Source organism: Enhydra lutris, unplaced genomic scaffold, assembly GCF_002288905.1.
Source record: "Enhydra lutris kenyoni isolate GAN:26980312 unplaced genomic scaffold, ASM228890v2 scaffoldscaffold21, whole genome shotgun sequence".
Classification (NCBI taxonomy): domain Eukaryota; kingdom Metazoa; phylum Chordata; class Mammalia; order Carnivora; family Mustelidae; genus Enhydra; species Enhydra lutris.
The window spans coordinates 4,825,693-4,843,786 of NW_019154105.1; the positions used below are offsets into that span (position 1 = coordinate 4,825,693).

At 40.2% G+C, this 18,094-nt stretch overlaps 1 protein-coding gene across 1 annotated transcript in view; it reads right to left on the reverse strand.

The window, feature by feature from the left end:
• Positions 1–18,094, reverse strand: part of LOC111149126 (Fraser extracellular matrix complex subunit 1) — a 405,997-nt gene that overhangs the window by 324,625 nt on the left and 63,278 nt on the right. Inside the window, exon 3 of the mRNA XM_022506058.1 lies at positions 2,995–3,016. Within this exon, the coding sequence (XP_022361766.1) occupies positions 2,995–3,016 (22 nt within the window). The remainder of the gene's footprint in view (positions 1–2,994; positions 3,017–18,094) is intronic.

Genomic DNA, 18,094 nt, shown 5'->3' on the forward strand with positions numbered 1-18,094 from the left:
TCTCTCTGTGTCAAATAAACAAATAAAACCTTAAAAAAATAAAAAGCATTATGACTCTAGAAGTGCAGATATCACTCTAACAATCTTCCTTTTGTAGTGATTCGAGCATCACATACTGCCCCACACTCTCCAATGAAAAACGCTGAACGTGCCATAAAAAAGTGTTCCTGCCTGCCTATTCTTGGACCTGATTTCTGCCTAAAACCAAGCCATTCACTCTGCACCATCCTATCGCAGAGCACTGATTTAACATTGGTCCTTAGGAGCTCTGGCTTGGGCTGGCCCTCTTGCTTTCTGTGCCCAGTTCAGGACCCAGGATCTTCCTCCAGCTTCTTGGAACTCAACTCTTGATCCACTGAGGCAGCCAATGCAATCTCCACCCTCCAGAAGGGGGCTGTGAGATGTTGCACAAGCAGAGCAAAAACCCTCTTCCGGCTGCCATCTTTGTCTGGTGTGACCACACACAACTCCTTTCATATCCCTACTGAAAGGAGAAAAGTGAATTCGAGCTTTCACACTGCCCCGGTTGGAGTGGAAGGAGTGGGGCAGGGCCCGGGGTGGTCTTCCAACAGTCCAAGTGTAAACGGAAAAGGTAAGCATTATATCACATTGTGACTTGGGACGAATTTCTCCAAAGAAGCAATAAAAAGCCAAGGCATGGGGCACCTGGGTGGCTCAGTGGGTGAAGCGTTTGCCTTCGGCTCAGGTCATATTACAAATATTACAAATATTATCCACTTTCGGAATAATTAGGTAACTCAATTAACTGATCCCTGAAATATGTGAAATCTTTTACCTTAAAATTTAATTAAAATAGGTTTTTTGTAAATAGTGAGGAATACTCAACAGTTTTGCTTTTTTAACAATAAGGAGAAAGAGACAACATTCTCAAAGAATGAGTAATGATGCAAAAATGTACATCTATATAAATAAGGGTGTACGCATGTAAATTTACTCATAAAAAGATGAATAAAAACAGAATGGGAAAATGTGAATAAAATACTTTTTATGAGTCGGGTAATGTTCCAGGAGCCCCCGGTAACAGGCTAGTGTCTTCACTATCTTTTCTATCTTCTGAGGTTCAGGTCTGTTTTTCTAGAGACAAGTGAAATGGTGACATCTGTGTGTCACCTGCCTGTTGCTTCCTGCTTAATACCACTTTAAGTACCGGGAACTCTTCACCCACACGCTCAGCCCTCGGAAAGGTTAGAGAGCCAAAGAAGAGCTCATCCCACAGTGTGTTCTCCCTAGCAGTCAGCCGTAACGACAACTGGCGTGTGTCCCGGAACTCTCCTTTCTTAGAGTCCCACAGTCAGCCGTAACGACAACTGGCATGTGTCTCGGAACTCTCCTTTCTTAGAGAATTCCATTTAGTTGTTTCCCAACGCGTGATGGTTTACACTGACAGAGCAAGGAACTACAACCGTGTCTAACAACAAACCTTCCCTTCAGGAAAAGCGGCTTCATACTTCAGAGTCAACCAGCTCCCGAAAGACTCCTCTGCCTGATACCCTCAGGAGAAATCACTTGGGTTTCCAAAGGGATCAGATAAAAGCCAAGCATTCACCTTAACAGGCAGTGACAGAAATGGAATAAACAGAAAAACGATGGCAATGGCACCCAGACAAAATTTACAAGATCTTCCACACTGAAAACCCTACAGCTGAGATAGATTTGTGCTTTTGCAATCATTTAAGAGGACATTTTTCCTCAAATGTAACCCATCGCACTCAATCTTCATTTACAACACTAAAATACTACTTTTTGTTTCCCTCGAAAGGACAGTGGGTGCTCGGTAATGTGGGATTCCAGCAGTTCGAGTAAACAGCAATTTTGAATCCAAGAAATAGTTCTTGTGGTGCCATTTCTATCTCTTCCCACTTAAAACCAAGTTTTTCTGGGAGACTGAACAAGATAGGAGGATATAATCATAAATTTCTGTTGATGCTGAACAACATCTCAAGTTAGTGTTCTATGCCATGTATGCAGATTAAAAAGCATTTTTCTTGTGGATTCCTTTCAGGCAGAGGAGCAAAACCTGCTTTTCCTCCTAGCAAGAGGTCAAAGTCAAGAAAAATCATGTTAAACTTACAAGAGACACATTAAGGACAAAGTACATTCCCATACCAATAAATGTGTATTTTGTATATCTTTGGGCCACAATTTGATACTTAACCCTTTTCTGTATTCAACCACCAAGGCTTAGAAAATGCGTGGAATTGGAAACTGGAAAATGGATAACGAAATTCATCTTCATCAAGTTCATTTATAGGAGACGAAGTCTTTTCTGCATCTTCCTACCAACAGCCTCAGTTGTCTCTACAGAATTTCTACCCTGTGTTACCATACAAGGTAGGTGGCAAAGAAAAACCTCCTTGTTTTATAGGTGGAGATCTAAGGCACTAGATAAAATTTTAAAAGTTAGATTTAGTACAAGAGCATTTTCCACCTTACTCCTGACGGACGATGCAGACATGCCCAACATACTCTCAATATCGCGTAAGACTTTTTTTTAGCAAAAAAAGAAAAAAAAAAGTTGTAATAAAATAAATAACACTGACAACACTATCTAAAAGTAATGATAATAGGTAATATTTACTGAGTTCTTACTCTGAGCCAACTACCCTGTCTAGATTATGTAGTTTAATCTTCAAACCATCCTCTAAGGTAGGTACCACAATAACTCCCATATCACAGGTGAGAAAACCAAGGAATGGAGAAGCTCTGGCTCGTCCAGATTGCACAGTCTGGGACAGTCGGAATTCAAATCCAGATTATGTTCATCAAAAGCCCATAGGGTATAGCAATGTAAAACAGTAAAATAGAGTTTATTTATGTATACTGGCTCACTTACTAATATAATCTATAGATTAGAGATCTGAAAAAGATTAATTCTCAGGAAAAAGAAAAAATATTATTTCTTTTAATGAGAATACTCATATTTCTTTTCTTATATAACATCTTTAAATCTTTAAATGGTTGGTGCTTACGTACATCTGGGTGACAAAACGAGCCCCTGAAAGATAGCAGAAATGGTGCTGTATAAAAACATAAAATAAGCCATTCTAATTAAAAGAAATAAAACCTAGTTTTTTGTTTTACATTACAATTACACAAAACGTATGGGCATTTAACATCATTAATATCACTAGTATTATTACAAGCTTTTTAAACATCACCATTTTGTCTACCTTCAATTTAGGGATCAGTTAGAAAGAACACACTTCAATGCCTGTGTAAACAGACGGGGCAGCCAGTCCCTAAGAAAACAGCATTGCGGCGGCAGCAGCTGACTAGTGCACACGTCCCACGAAATGAGCAAGGCTTTTCAACACATCCAGATGATGGCTGCCCGGGGAGTATGGGCCCCACATTCTCAAACCTTCTAACTGCTCAAGAGAAGTTAGAAAGTCAGATCTCCAATATTTTGGCAACAGACTCAAAAATTTTTAAACACCACTTAACATATTTGACCTATAGTCCTTTAGTTTATGACTTGTGGCACTGATGTATTCTTATTAAGGGAAACATATTTAAAACATACCCCTTTTTGTTTAAAGATCTTATTTTTATTTATTTGAGAGAAAGAGAGAGAAAGCATGCACAAGTGGGGGGTGGGGGGGAGGGCAGAGAGAGAGAGAAGCAGACTCCCGGCTGAGCAGGAAACCTGACATGGGGCTCGATGCCGGAACCCCAACATCATGACCTGAGCCGAAGGCAGACGCTTAACTGACTGAGCTACCCTGGTGCCCAAAACATATTTCTTTTTTGTGTTTGGTGGAGATACAGACACGTTACTTAGGCTTTCTTCATCTATCCTTGCCTTCTTCATTAAAGCTTTACCCATGGGTAAATTAAAACTTGTAACATCACAAATCACAAGCACCATAAAGGGTAATTGCGTACTGATTAATAGCAATAGATACCTACTCTGAATTGCAGTCGATAAGATATGTTGGGGATTATGCCTAATCCCTAGAGCATCCTTTCTCTCCCATGGGGGAAAACACTTTAAACCACTATGAATGAGAGTAATAATATAGGAATAATTATGAATTGATTCTAAGTAATTTCTAAAAGTATATCATGACAAAAATTTATTAATCACTACTGCAAACTTATAAAGCCCTGATCCACATAGTCCAGAGCAATGTCACAATTAAAGCTGGTAGCCCAGAAAAGATTTCCATTTGCTCTTGAATCACATCATCTGAAGGAGTTCCAGAATACAGCTACAGCAACATGGGAGCCATGTCTTACAGCATGTTCTCAAACAACATGCAACCCACAGGAGCCACTTACTGTCCCACTCCGGAAAACTCAATTATCCACACCATCACACCTTTTCTGTCTGCCTCTCCAGTTCACCTCTCTCTGAACTTTTCAGCCCACCTTTTATACTCCTGCCACCAAGTTCCCCTCAATGAAGTCTCCAAAGCAGTTAGTCAGTTTGTATTCCAATTTGATGGGTTTTCTCTCAAAAAATGTATCCACTGGGTTTTGTGTTTTCTTTTGCTGAAAGTACAGACCCAGTGGGTCTGAGAACACTTTCCTACTGACAAGCTCTAACCCCACCAGTGGTATCAACTGCGTGTGACTCGCTTCACCGCTGACCAGATGCTGCAACAGGTGACGGAGAAGCACTGCCCCACAGGTCAGAGCTCCCGCTACTGCCTGGTTTAAGGGCTTTAGTTAAATTATCCCAGAATATGTCTACTGATTCCAATCACTATGGCTAGTCTTCATCGTTACTGAATACGCAAAGCCGAAACACAGCAATCATAACTTTAACACCATGTCAACATAACAGCCGTTCTCCAGTAAGAGATTTCTGAAAATGAAACAGCAATGGCATAGCTGAGTGGACAAGACTCCAACAGCCAGCCTACTTGGCGAAAAGAGGTCATGCGAAGTACAGGAAAGTAAACCAAAACCTGAGTTTGGCTGCAAAGAACGGAGTTCAAAAGAACCCAAATGCCATTTGTCTTGTGCATATTATTAATTGTCATAAGCCTAAAAATGTCATATGTGATATATTTTCAAGGTGAAAGAGAAACGTTTGGCTTTTGTTGCTTACAACGTACACCTAAGAATTTCATTCACTGAATGTTGCTTGAGCACCACAGCTGGTGATCACTCTTTTTACTCAGCTGACCTGAAAGGAGAAACTTCCAGAGAGCGGTCAAAGTAGGGAGAGTAGCTGGAAAGGCCAAGAAAGAAAGTGCTGCTGGGACTCAAAGGTTAGAAGAGGGAGAGTATGCATGTCCCAACCCCATGGTTGCAGCAGACGAAAGACGGCCCAAGAAGGAGATGAACTCCTCACTGCTGAAAACTGGCAATGTGCTGTCCCCACCATCCTTCTGGTGTGGAAGCAGTGAGTGAGAGTCGCCACACTGATACCCTGAGGGGGAAACAGCTGAGCTAAATCCACGTTTGTCCCAAGCCCCAAAAGGGATTGTTAGATATTTTTCACTAATGGTGTAACATTTAGAATCGGTCGATTCAATTCAAACATCAGAAAGGTCTCCTTGAAGCAGAGGTCATTTTTCAGACTTCCAAAGCCACCTAGGGACAGTGTCTTGTTTAGGTAACGGAAAACCAACTGCTTCTTTTTTTATTATTTTTATTAACATATAATGTATTATTTGCTTCAGGGGTCTAGGTCTGTGAATCATCAGTCTTACACTTCACAGCTCTCACCATAGCACATACCCCCTTAGTGTCCATAAGAAAACAACTGTTTCTTTAGAGAATCTTACACATAAGCCAAATTGAAGTACTCTCAATGAAAAAAACAAACAAACAAATAAACAAAGGCTCCCACTAAGTGGGTGGGTATCCTTGTTTCTTGTTAGGAGAGCTGTTCTGGACACCAAAGGGCATTCATAAATTAAGGAGATGGAAGTAAATTGTGTCCGTTGGTTTGCTCCATTACCAGTCCAGCTGAGAATTGGGAAAGAAAAGAAAATACATTGGTGTTTTAAGCGACCGCCATAGATCCTGCCAAAGAGATAGACAGCAATATCAAAAAAGATGAGGGCTTTGGGTTTAAAGAACACCCACGTTCAGAGATAGACATAAAAGCTTTGTAAATATTTTACACCTGCTAAGCTCACAAAAGCAAACCTGAGAAATTGTTCATGATTTTCCATCATTTTTCAATTTTGTCCTAACCTACAAACAGAGAGTCTTCTACTTCTGCCCTTTGAATGCTGTCAGTGGACAATTACTTGGAATCAAGCTTTGTCTAAGATTCCAAAAACCCAGAAAGAGCTGAAGGCAAAGGAATCGTGGACTCTATTTTAGATCTGGTCAGCCAGCAACAGCATAATGAGCACAACGGGAGAGATCATCACATGAAAGAATTACGTTGTTTGCTGTTTTTTGTGTATCTTTTTTTTTAACTCTAGCTACTTGGCAACTCTCCTAGATCACAGCTTTGGGAAAGAAATGTATCTCCCTGATGAAAAATGAGCTAACAGAGATCCCATTGATGGCCTGTTCACCAGCTCTGAACAGACCCATGGGTTTCTCCCTACACAAGAAACTCAACCAAATTGATTTCCTGAACAGAGAAAAAAGAGGAGGAAGTTGGGGAAAGTAAGCCAGGTATGTTTGCTCAGATGTAAAAGATACCACAGTACAAGCAGAATAACACTGCACCCTGACCGCACGAAGCATGGTGTTTAAAATGCATAATTGAGCGTTCTTCTTCACTACTTGCTCTCCACAGTGGGTTATAAATAAACTCCTAGAATGCCATGTGTTTCCATATTGGAAAAAGCAAGCGACTGTATCATCAGTTAACTTGAAGAAAAGGTCATGACAGAAATAATAGTTTTGAAAAATAACTTTGCTTTGTAACTATAATCCCTCCCCCCCCCCCCCGTTAGATTTTGTTTTCTTTCCTTCCCATTATGGCACGATTTACTCCATTTGCTTTCCTCTTGGTAATGTGCTCATAGTAATATTAGATCTGTTTAATTTTTTCATTTTTCAGTGTGTTCTCAAAATAACAATAACAATCTTTTTCTTACATTAAACATATGCCAAAAAAGTTTTTGTTCAGAGTATATCAATCCAGTTTTAATAACAAAGCATTTCATATGGAGGTTGTTAACCCATGGCTTATCTTAGGAAGGTTCTGCATCTCCATCTCAACTAATGTGCGCCAAGAACATACTGGAAGTCAAGCCCTGTGCTAGGTGCTGGGGACACGAGATGAACAGGCTATAGCCTCAAGGACTTTACAGTTTAATGAAGCTACCTGAACCAATGCTTTATTATCTGTGTGAAGACAGTAGAGAAGTGATGTGAATAATCAAAAACAATCCAGCGCCTCATCCAAAAATAATGGATGACTGTCACACAGGACAGTGTCACACAGGGTCACACACACTACTCCATTACTCTGTGCCTCTCTGAGCCAGAAAAATGGTAGAAGGAAGCACATCAGACCACAGAGTGGAGAACACTCAAGACAAAGTCAATTATCTGCTGCTGGAGATTCAAGGACAGGGTATATTTAATCTCCCAAAGAAAGTACACATTCTTAGTGTTTGGAACCGTGATAAAACTCTCAGGATAATTCTGCTTTGTTTGTTTTTAATTATCCATCTGCTAAGATTTCCAATTGGTTTATTTTTGCATTTTTCCCCTCCAGGGATTAAAAATGGATTTTCTTAGGTTTTTGTGCTTTTTTAAATAACAATGAGCATGACTTAAAATGGTTATGAGAATAATTACATAAATGCAGTTAAAATGAGCCTAAAAAGAAATGTGATACTTTCTGATCTTCCTGATGTCAACTGCGTTTCTTTAGAACCTATGTTAGGTATGGAGCAAGTGCTAAAGGCTGGGCCCCAAAATAGGTGAATGTTGCTAGCTTTTAAAGCTGAGGGATGAGGACACGTGAGTTCCTTCACTGTTGTTTTTCCTTTCAAGAATGTATATAAAATCCCATGACAAAAAAAATTTTTTTTTTTAGTTTTAGGCAAACAGATCAGTTATTGAGCAAGTTACTTAATTCCACTAAGATCGGAGTATATCAATCTTTACACAGAGACAATGCCATTCCCTCTAAAATGTACACCAGGAGTTCTAAGAGGAGGAAGAGATTAAGAGAAATTGTGGGACATTACAGTCTCTGCATTTCCATGAAGCATAACTCAAGATATCAACTCCACCCGTGAGTGAGCTCATCTCTGAATGTAAAGGGCCACAGATTACCTGCACACATATCTCGCAGCCTCTTGGCCTAATGAAATAGGGATAAGGTAAAAGTCCCATAAATAAGAGTGACTGTGAAGGAAAAAAAACCATAGGGAATAATATGTAATCCAAATTTGTTAGAATAGGTAAATACACACTGAACAAAAGACTCAAGAATTTGCAGATTTCTTAAACAAAGAAATTTGATCTTGTTGAGCAAAGAGATGGTAAAATAACACAGGAGCCACAGACTTTGGTTGCGCGTTGCTGAATACATGGTGTCCTCAGTATTACAGGAAAATTGGTTTACAGAACTTGAAAAGGGAAAAATTATGAAATGTAAATCAGATTCAAGGAACAGTAAGAAATCTGTTAAATTACTTCATGTTCTATTCTCAAGAAAACTAAAAGGCAAAAGATTCCTTGAAGAACACAGAAAGTTTCCGGCATTACTTTAGTCCACCTTTCTATTATTTTAGAAATTAATACCACCTCCTCATATCAGATGAGGAGGAGGACAACCTGAAGAAATACACAGACAGTCTTTACCACTCATCAAATGCTAAATGTTCTAAATATATTTTAAATTTTGTTGAGCAGTGAGAGGAAAGAGCCATCTATTTTCCATTTCACAAAGTGCTTTGACAAACAATGTTGAATCCATCAAAAAGAATTTAAGGGATCAGAAGACAATGTCATTTGGCTTGCTAGCAAACTGAAATCTTATTAGTTTCAAAGAGTGAGTAAAATTCAATTCCCACAAATGCTTTCGAACCCCACTACTTCCTGGGCACCGTTCTGCATCTCAGAGATCCAAAGAGGTATATGCAGACAGAACTCTCAGCCCAGTAGGGACTGCCACTGATGGGACATTACTCTAACACAAAGTGTAAAGGGGGAGGCATAGTTAAAATTAAGGTTAGAAGGCTAGCAAAAGGTCTGGTATGTCATAGACAAAACCCTTTAGGAATATGACCAGTCTTCAGGCTAGAAAGGTCACTATAGCATCACTGTGGAAGAACCCAGAAGGTGGGCATGAGTGAGGCAAAAACACCAATAAAATAAAGAAAGTTGTTAACCTCTAGCAGCAAACAAGGTGAGCAATCACCAAGGTTTATGCTTATGCTGAGTGACTAAAAATTGAAAGAAAGGAGAGCTCTGTGCTATCTTTAGTCAGGAAAGTGAGTAGGACCCGTAAGGTAACAGAACATGTCTACAAGTAATGAGACCAAGTTCCCTGGCCATGTCATATAAATTCATTAGCACTGAGAATCACACTTAGATCCAACCCAAGGAGCAATTATTCCCTCTAGTTGTTCAGCACACACTAAGCCCTCGACAAATATCTCCGGAACAAATCAATGAATTCTCCAAAACTGAATCAGTAATTATCTGTGGGTTATTTGCACTGGGCCACTCTCAATCAATCAGCAAACACTTGGGCTTATATGCAAAGAACGATGGGACATGAGGGACACACAAGTGCATGCGAACGGTCTTTTCTTGAATTCAAAATGCTTGCCTCTAGTTGGAGAGAAAATAAGAGTCTACAACTTTGAACAACAATTAGGTTTGAATTAAGGCAGGTACTCAACCTCAAATCAGCAAGTCCTTTACTCTCCCTGGAAGCCTGGAATTAGCAACCCAGAGTCCTAACAAAGACATGCCAGTCGGAAACTCAACCCTACCCCACTGTGTTCAGTTACCTTAAGCTCCTCAGTCTCCTTCCTGAACCTCAATCTTTCCCGTGATCAAGGGGTTAGGGGTGCCTTGCATGAAATCATGCAAAGGATAGCACTCCAAACACCCATGAATTCACATACTGATTCAAATTTATAAGCAGATTCCAACCTTTCTTAATGGCCACACCAACATTCATTTTTCTAAAATATAACATAATAGTACAGTAAATTATAGTGTGACATGACACACACAATAAACAGAACAAGCAAATACTGATTTAGCTTCCAAGCTATCACTTAGACTCAGTCCCGTGGTGAACAGCAGTTAACTAAGCATAATTCCTCCATCTACAGACTAAGATACTATTGCAAAGGAAGGCAAAGGCACTATCTTAAAAATCGATATATCTTCCCAACAAAGAGTAAGAATTCTTGAAAGTTCTGGTCAGCTGTTAGACCCTAGCACTCTATTGGTTATAACAGAAAAATAAGAAACGTGAAGGCTTTAAAAATCCCTTGCTCTAGGGATCCAAGGAAAATTTCTCTATCAGCGACTCTTCATGTCTCCTGATGTTCTGTTTTGAACAGAGTTGCAACTGAATGCTTTTTCCTTCTAGTCTGCATTACACCTAGAGGAATGTATATTTTTAAGAAAATGTCTTATTCTTCCACAGGTAGGTAGATAATAGCACATTTTGAAAAACTGTGATATTTATCTTTTATACTCAGGACAAGCCCATATCTTCATCTTCCATTAGCTCTACCTTGAGCATGCAGGAAATTAAATTCCCTACCAAAATAACAAGTTTCACTACCCTGAAGCACATTATTTTTCTCAAATAACATTTGTTGCAGAAGGCACGGCTGATAACTTTTCACCAAATTTTTAAATAACTAGCTGAAAGAATACAAATGAAGGTCCTCTAAGCGTAAGAATTTTCTCTGTTCTCTTCACTATTGTAACCCAATGACTGAGGATGCTGACTGGCATATAGTGGTACTCAACACATGTTTTTGAATGAGGTATGCTATTTTAGTGTGGGAAAATGGGAGATTTTTATCCATAATAAAACTTTAGTGTGAGAGAGGTGATAAAGAAAAGTTCTACAAAAATTGGCTCTGGCTTTAATCAACATACATTTTATCTTTGAAATCCCAAATAATTATAGTATGATTCAATGTTTGTGAGCATTGTGTTTCCTTAGTCAGAAAAAACTAATTAATCATAAAGCTAACTACTTCATTCGCAGTAGTGAAAAATTCCAGGGCACTATGGACTCGAGCTGGTCTGAAGCATGCCTTTCTCCTACATCCCTTAGAAAGCCCTGAAAAACCAAACTCAGTACATACTACAAGGCTCGCCTTGGCTCCTGGCATAAGACAATATAAAATACAAAAGGAAATTAAAATGCTCTAAGCAGTGAGTGTCCCCAAGATAAACAATGTTTAAAGGGCTTCAGCAAGAAATCCGATGGTCATATGCAAACATCCTTTCTGCATTCACAGCATCAATCATTCTCCAGTGGGCTCAGTTTCAGGGTCCTAGTTAATCATCTGGCTGCAGTAAACACTGAAAGCAATCAATCTCACAGGCTTTGGAATTTGTATAAAGACTCGCTGCCCTTACAAACTAGTTCCTCCAGTCTGGATACTTCTAAATTTTCCTTTAGGAGCTCAAAGTTAACTGAAGTGATACATCTCATCTTCAACCAACAGGCCTCCCTTTGGTCCAGTAAAGTCAAAGCAGGCCCTTTTCAAAAAGGACAAAGAGAAGATGTTTCTTCTTCAAAATTATGCACCAAGTAGAAACCCTTCGTGGTGTCTAAATACTATTAAAAGACAAAGAAAGATAAAATCATAACATCTCGGATAAGATTAAGTGCTTATCTAGTCTACTTGTTTTTCTGTGCTGGGGCCATGGGAATTGATGGAGGGAAGATCAACCAGATCCAACCCCATACCCTGAAGCTCCACTTTTTTTTTTTTCTTTTATTTACTGGGATTTGTAAAAGAGATTTCATTTGAAAAATAGGTTCCCTTTCTAAAAGGAGTTTGAAAACTACTTATCTTGTCCAACATTTAGTACTCTTGCTTGAAGGCAGGCAAAGACTGACATTTTAATTTCCTGTGGGAGTCTGTGGGCTCTTCCCAAGATGGGCTTTGTAAGCTCCAAGACTTGCCTCCTGTCTGGGAAAACACACAAAGCTACTAAAACAGGCCCCTGAACTAACTTGACTTGAAAAGAGAGTGAGCAGCATTACAGACCTTGAAAATTCCGACAGCACAGTACCTTGATTTTCTGCTTTATTATGCCCAGTCTAAGGATTTGCCGCTGATGTACCCAACTTCCCACTCACTTTTCCATGGTCCACTGCCCCTTGGAGCCACCACTGCAGGTCTAACTTTGGGAAACACCACTTTTGGGAAACACACCACCCCTCATACACCAAGAAGTGGAAAGGGAAGAGCAAGACGGTGATGTTTAATGATGTTCCCAAGCTGCACCAGCTTTGTTGGGGTTGGAAAATTGAGGCTCTTCCAGCCTTAAGTATGAGACTGACTGAAGGATTCTCTTGAAGTATGTTTTCTGAGAAAGAGAGGAAAGGGTATGAGAAAGACAATAAATAATGGATCATCCTTAACATGGAGAACTACCTAGTCATTCAAAAGAATGAGCTCACCAAAGGAGCGATACAAAAAGATCTCCAAAATATATTACTAAGTGAAAAGGCAAGGAGGGGCGCCTGGGTGGCTCAGAGGGTTAAGCCTATGCCTTCAGCTCAGGTCATGATCTCAGGGTCCTGGGATCGAGACGCGCATCGGGCTCTCTGCTCAGCGGGGAGCCTGCTTCCCCAACCCCCCGCCCCACCAACCTGTCTGCCTACTTGTGATCTCTCTCAGTCAAATAAGTAAAAAAAATCTTAAAAAAAAAAAAAGGCAAGGAAGAGAATTATGTGTGTGCTAAGGTCCCATTCAAGAAGAACATATACATATATGGGTGTGTTCACGGGGAAAATGTCTAAAAGGAGACCCAAGAATGAACAGATGGTGTTTCCTGGGAAGGCTGATTCTGGAGGGGGTCTACAATGCACTGCATAACCTTTTTGTTCTGTCTGCATTTTTTACTATGAGTATGTACTGGACTCATAATAATTTTTAATATACCCATAGGATACAGCAGATCGAGAAAAGCTAAATCCTTGGGAACAAAATTTAAGGAGAAGGAAGCAGTAACACAAACCCAAAACCAGGTATTACAGCCAACTGTGTATTTGCTGCCAGGGATGCTCAGGCCCTTAGACCAATTAACCGAAACATGGCGCTTACTGTGGGCTTTCCCTCCGCGGGCACCGCCCCAACTCCATCACGGCCAGGATCCCGCTGTTCCCAGTCACTGCCTCTTCAGGGGATTGAGAAGGAAGCCAAAGGACAAAAGGGCAATAGAATTCCAAATCTGGAGCTTTTTCAGCACGCAGAGAGAAAGCAATATTGAAATGGCTCTCCCCAAAGCAAGAGTGTGAATTACATTCTTTGTCTGAGAGTTTTTAAAAGAAGACGATTTCCCCAGCCCATATTTAAAGCGAAGGAGATCGTATTCACAGCAGAGCCACGGCAGTCAGGCTCCTTCTGCTGCCAACCGTAGGAATGCTTCATTTTCATTTGAAGAAACGCAAGTCATGTGGATTGTACTCGTGCCTGTATTTCTACAGGAACTTCCAGAAACACTGTGTATTATAGTGACTGTGTATTCGCAGTCACTATAATTTGTCACCATAAACACTAGTGAGAAAAGAAGGATGGATCTTGTTAAAGATGGCATCAGAAGAGGCCACGTCTCAGGTCAGGTAACAGGGCATCAGTGACTGCGGTTCACAAACAAGCCGTGATAATCACCAGTATTGCTAACGCAGGAGAACTTGGTGCTTCAGATACATTTTGAGATAAATAATTAACACAAATATATAATTAATAGGTACGTGGCATATAAAAATCAGGGTGTTAATTTAGACACTCAAGAATGCTTATAAAATCTCAATTCACTGATGAATTTAATTCTTTAAAAACTTTTCTTATATAATTTCAACAAACTAGTTTAGAAAACCCTTTGGGATTCCATCTTTTCTATTCTAAACTGAGACTGACTAGAAAGCATTTAAAGAGCTCTGTTGTAGCATTACATTGAGTTATTTTATTACAGTGTTGTTTCAGCTGAAATTTAAGCAGAGACCTGGCTATTTTCTTAGGCTTCACTAGTTAATAGCTCTGTAGTGTTGGATAAGGAACAGCCTTTCTTGAACTTAATTTCTTCGTCAATAAAATTAAAAATTTTAATCAGGTGGTCTCAAAGCTACTTTTTAGCTCCAAAAGTCTGATTCTATGAGTCTCCATTAGCAGATTACTCACCAGTGAAAAGGGAAGTCATTTCTTTACTCTTCTGAAGAAAACCAAAAATCCCAAATAACTTAATTTCTGAAAGTTATTCAGATGTTTTGCAGAAGAGAAGGTCTTGGGATTTAGAGTGGAGTAATGACATGTTCTTCACATATGATGTGCAGCTGCTTTTAGTTTCTAATTATTTCAAAAGTCGCCTCCAGATTAGACTAGTTCTACCAAACAAGTCCAGAAGATTCCCACAATGAACAATTAGCTTTCAGTTAAGTTTTCAAGGAAGCACCACAACGGTCAGGTTACCAAACAGTGTGGCAGGCAAATGCTCAAACAGATGTTCAGCCTTCCTTGAACACAGTCACACCATGCAATCTAGTGTCTTGGGATCCCTAACGTCGTAAAAATAAAATTCACACAAAACACTTCTATAGGGCCAAGAGTCTCATATTATCCTGTTCAAGACAATCCTCATAGCAACTGTTTAAGACAGACATCATATCACAATTTTAAACATAAGGAAACTGAAGCTGAGAGACAGTATGTTATCAAACATTGCAGAGCTAGAAAGTGGCAGAACTAGAGCACAAGCTCAAGATCTTTGTCAAGTTCTCCACTCTCCTTTCAAGCTTTTACTCCCCATTTATTAACTTCTTCCTCAGAGCCAGGTCTAAGGCTTTTTACATGTGGTACCACATTTAAACTAATATGTCGGGAGTGGCATTATTCTCCCCACTTTATAGATGGAGAAACCGAGACCCAGAGAGAACACAACTCTCCCCCATCCCCCACCCCTGAAATAACGGCAAAGCTGGAATGAGAACCAAGTCTAACTAAAATCTATGGGATTTACCATTACAGAATACGGCTCCCTGCCAGGAACTCACCAGCCCAGAGGGGGGGTGTGGGAGATAACTGTTCATTCCCTAAATATGCAAAATTACTTTGTCAACTCATAATACATTTCTTTATTTAAAATGGGGGCCAGGGGGTCCTGGGTGGATCAGTGGGCTGAGTGTCTGCCTTGGGCTCAGGTCATGATCCCAGCACCCTGGGACAGAACCCAGCACTTGTATCAAGCTCCCTGCTCAGCAGGGAGCCGCCTTCTCCCTCTCTTCTTGCCAGTCCCTCTGTGTTCTCTCTCTCTCTCTGTCAAATAATTACAATCTTTACAAGATAATAATAAATAATAATAAAATAAAATGGGGGCCAGGTTTTTACAAGGCTATAAACTTTTCAAGCTCATAAAGATCCTACCTTGTTTACCTTTTCATGCAAAGGACCCCAAACAGTGCCACAGTATAGTAGTCAGTCGGTGCTGAGAAACTTAATTCATGATGAAAACAGGCCTGTATCACCTTCAGCCTTAAGTCACAGTCTATTACCAAAAAAGTTACCCAGCTCTGGGAATTAAAACAAAGAAATGAGTAAGAGACTGACTAGATAAATGAAATATTTTGTGAGACCCAAATTTTAATTGGTGTTTGAACAGAAATTTATTTGATGGACAGCATAAACCACCATGGAAATGGAAACACTTTCATTTTCCTCTCCATTTATCTCAAAAAAAACTTAAACCCCCATTTGATTAAGCAGATGATGAAATCCATTCTTGTTAAAAGGTGAAAAAATGACTTTGGAAATTCATTTTGCAATAAATATTTCTTGTATTGAACCAAAGTTCACCAATGTCTTTTTGGGAAATGTATCTTATTCTCCAGACGGTCCACCTATGACCACATGTCACCAGAGACCCCAGAAGCAAAACTCCAGCCCCGACTCAGTCCTGGTTTCATTCTTTGTGAGAAATCCATGGCACGAGGATCAGCAGCACTCCCTCAACCTCACTCTCCTTTCTCCCTCCTCTTCTTTTCTTCTTTTGTTATTTTGCCCCCTTGTGTCTTAACTACTTTAGAAAAGTGGCCTGCAGAAATAAAAAGATCCTTGTGCTAAGTCTTTGAGTGAAACACGGGATGAAACAAGTATTTATCTCCACTCTTTTGTAAAGCTCCCCTAAAATGAAAGAGATAAAAGTATACAAATGCATATCAAAGGGAAGAGGAGGCAATGACAGCAGATGATAGAGGTCACAATTTTTAAAGATAGAAAGCAGAGAGGCAAGCGTGACTGACATTTCAGGTTTCCCAGCTTTAAATGCCTTTAAGGCACAGAGCCTGGAAGGGCTGAAAATGAGAGCTATCAGATAGCTATCCCTGACCACCCTCTCCCTAACCAACCCTGCTGGAAGACTGAAGATTTTAAAGAAGATTTACCCTGTGAAGAGGCTGAACCAGAAACGCTCTGAACCAGGGACCACTAAGCACAGCCCAGTGAAACATCCTACTGAAAGGGGAGAGATGAGTGACAGCCTATACACTCAGTGGGGAGACCACAAACCCCCATTCCCATTTGTCTCCCAGAAATGCTGGCTTCCAGACTCCCTTTGCAGAAAGATTCAAAACCAAACAATGGGGGAGGGGGGTGCGTGAGGAAAGAGGGGTGGGTGGGGGAGAGGTGAGAACACGGTTGTGTATTCTGAAGGAGGGACCAGAGAAAACAGAGGGGAGAAGGAAGTCATCAGTGCAGTAATTTAAGAATGCTTTCCAGAACGGAAGGTCATGAGATCCTGTGTTGAAAGCATGTACTATATCCTTAGCGCAATGGATATAAATCTACGTATACAATTTACAAGTATAGTACAACATCCTAAAATTTCAGAGCACCAGAGATACAGAGAATATCCTAATATTCCAGAAGGGGGTAAGAACAAACAAATGATTGGGAATCACGATGGCTGACATCTTCTCCGTAACACTGGAAGAAGAAGACAATGAAACACCACCTTAAAATTTCTGAGGGAAGGGGCACGTGGGCACCTCAGTCGTTAACCATGTGCCTTCCGCTCAGGTCACGGCTCCCTGCTCTGCAGGAGGCCTGCTTCTCCCTCCCCCACTCCCCCCACCCCCGCTTGTGTTCTCTCTCTCCCTGTGTCTCTCTGTATCACATAAATAAAATCTTTTTTTTTTTTTATTTATTCATTTGACAGAGATCACAAGTAGGCAGAGAGGCAGGCAGAGAGAGAGGAGGAAGCAGGCTCCCCGCTGAGCAGAGAGCCCGATGCGGGGCTCGATCCCAGGACCCTGGAATCATGACCTGAGCCGAAGGCAGAGGCTTTAACCCACTGAGCCACCCAGGCGCCCCCATAAATAAAATCTTAAAAAAAAAAAATTCTGAGGGAAATCACTTATAACCTAGAATTCTATAACTGACCTTATTACTGAGAGTAAAGGTAGGATCAAGACATTTCAGATACACAAAGTCAAAAAAATGTAACTCCATTGCATCTTTTCTCAGAAGGCAGCTGGGAAGTTTGGCTCCATATTAATAAGATGTAAACCAAAATCCATGATCAATATTTATATGGTCATAATAAAATCAGCAACATAAACTAATTTGACAAAAAAACTGTAATATATCTATACCGGGGGGTCATACATCCTGAAATATTTATAGATGAAATAATATGATGTCTGGGAATTGCTTCAAACTATTCACTACAGGGGATAGAGATAAATTAAGTTTGGCCACAAGTTGGTATTGTTCAAGCTAGGTGGTGGGCACACTGGGGTTCACTTTACTATCTTTCACTATTCTCTGTGTGCAATTTTCCCATAATAAAAACGTTTCAAAAATAATATTAGGAGGATGGAAAGGGGAAGGAGGAAGGTGGTACACAATGTGAAAGAAGAGAGGACAGATGCGCGGGGAATGTGTTAGGTAAGAAAACTAAATTATAGTCTCCTATGGAAACTGTC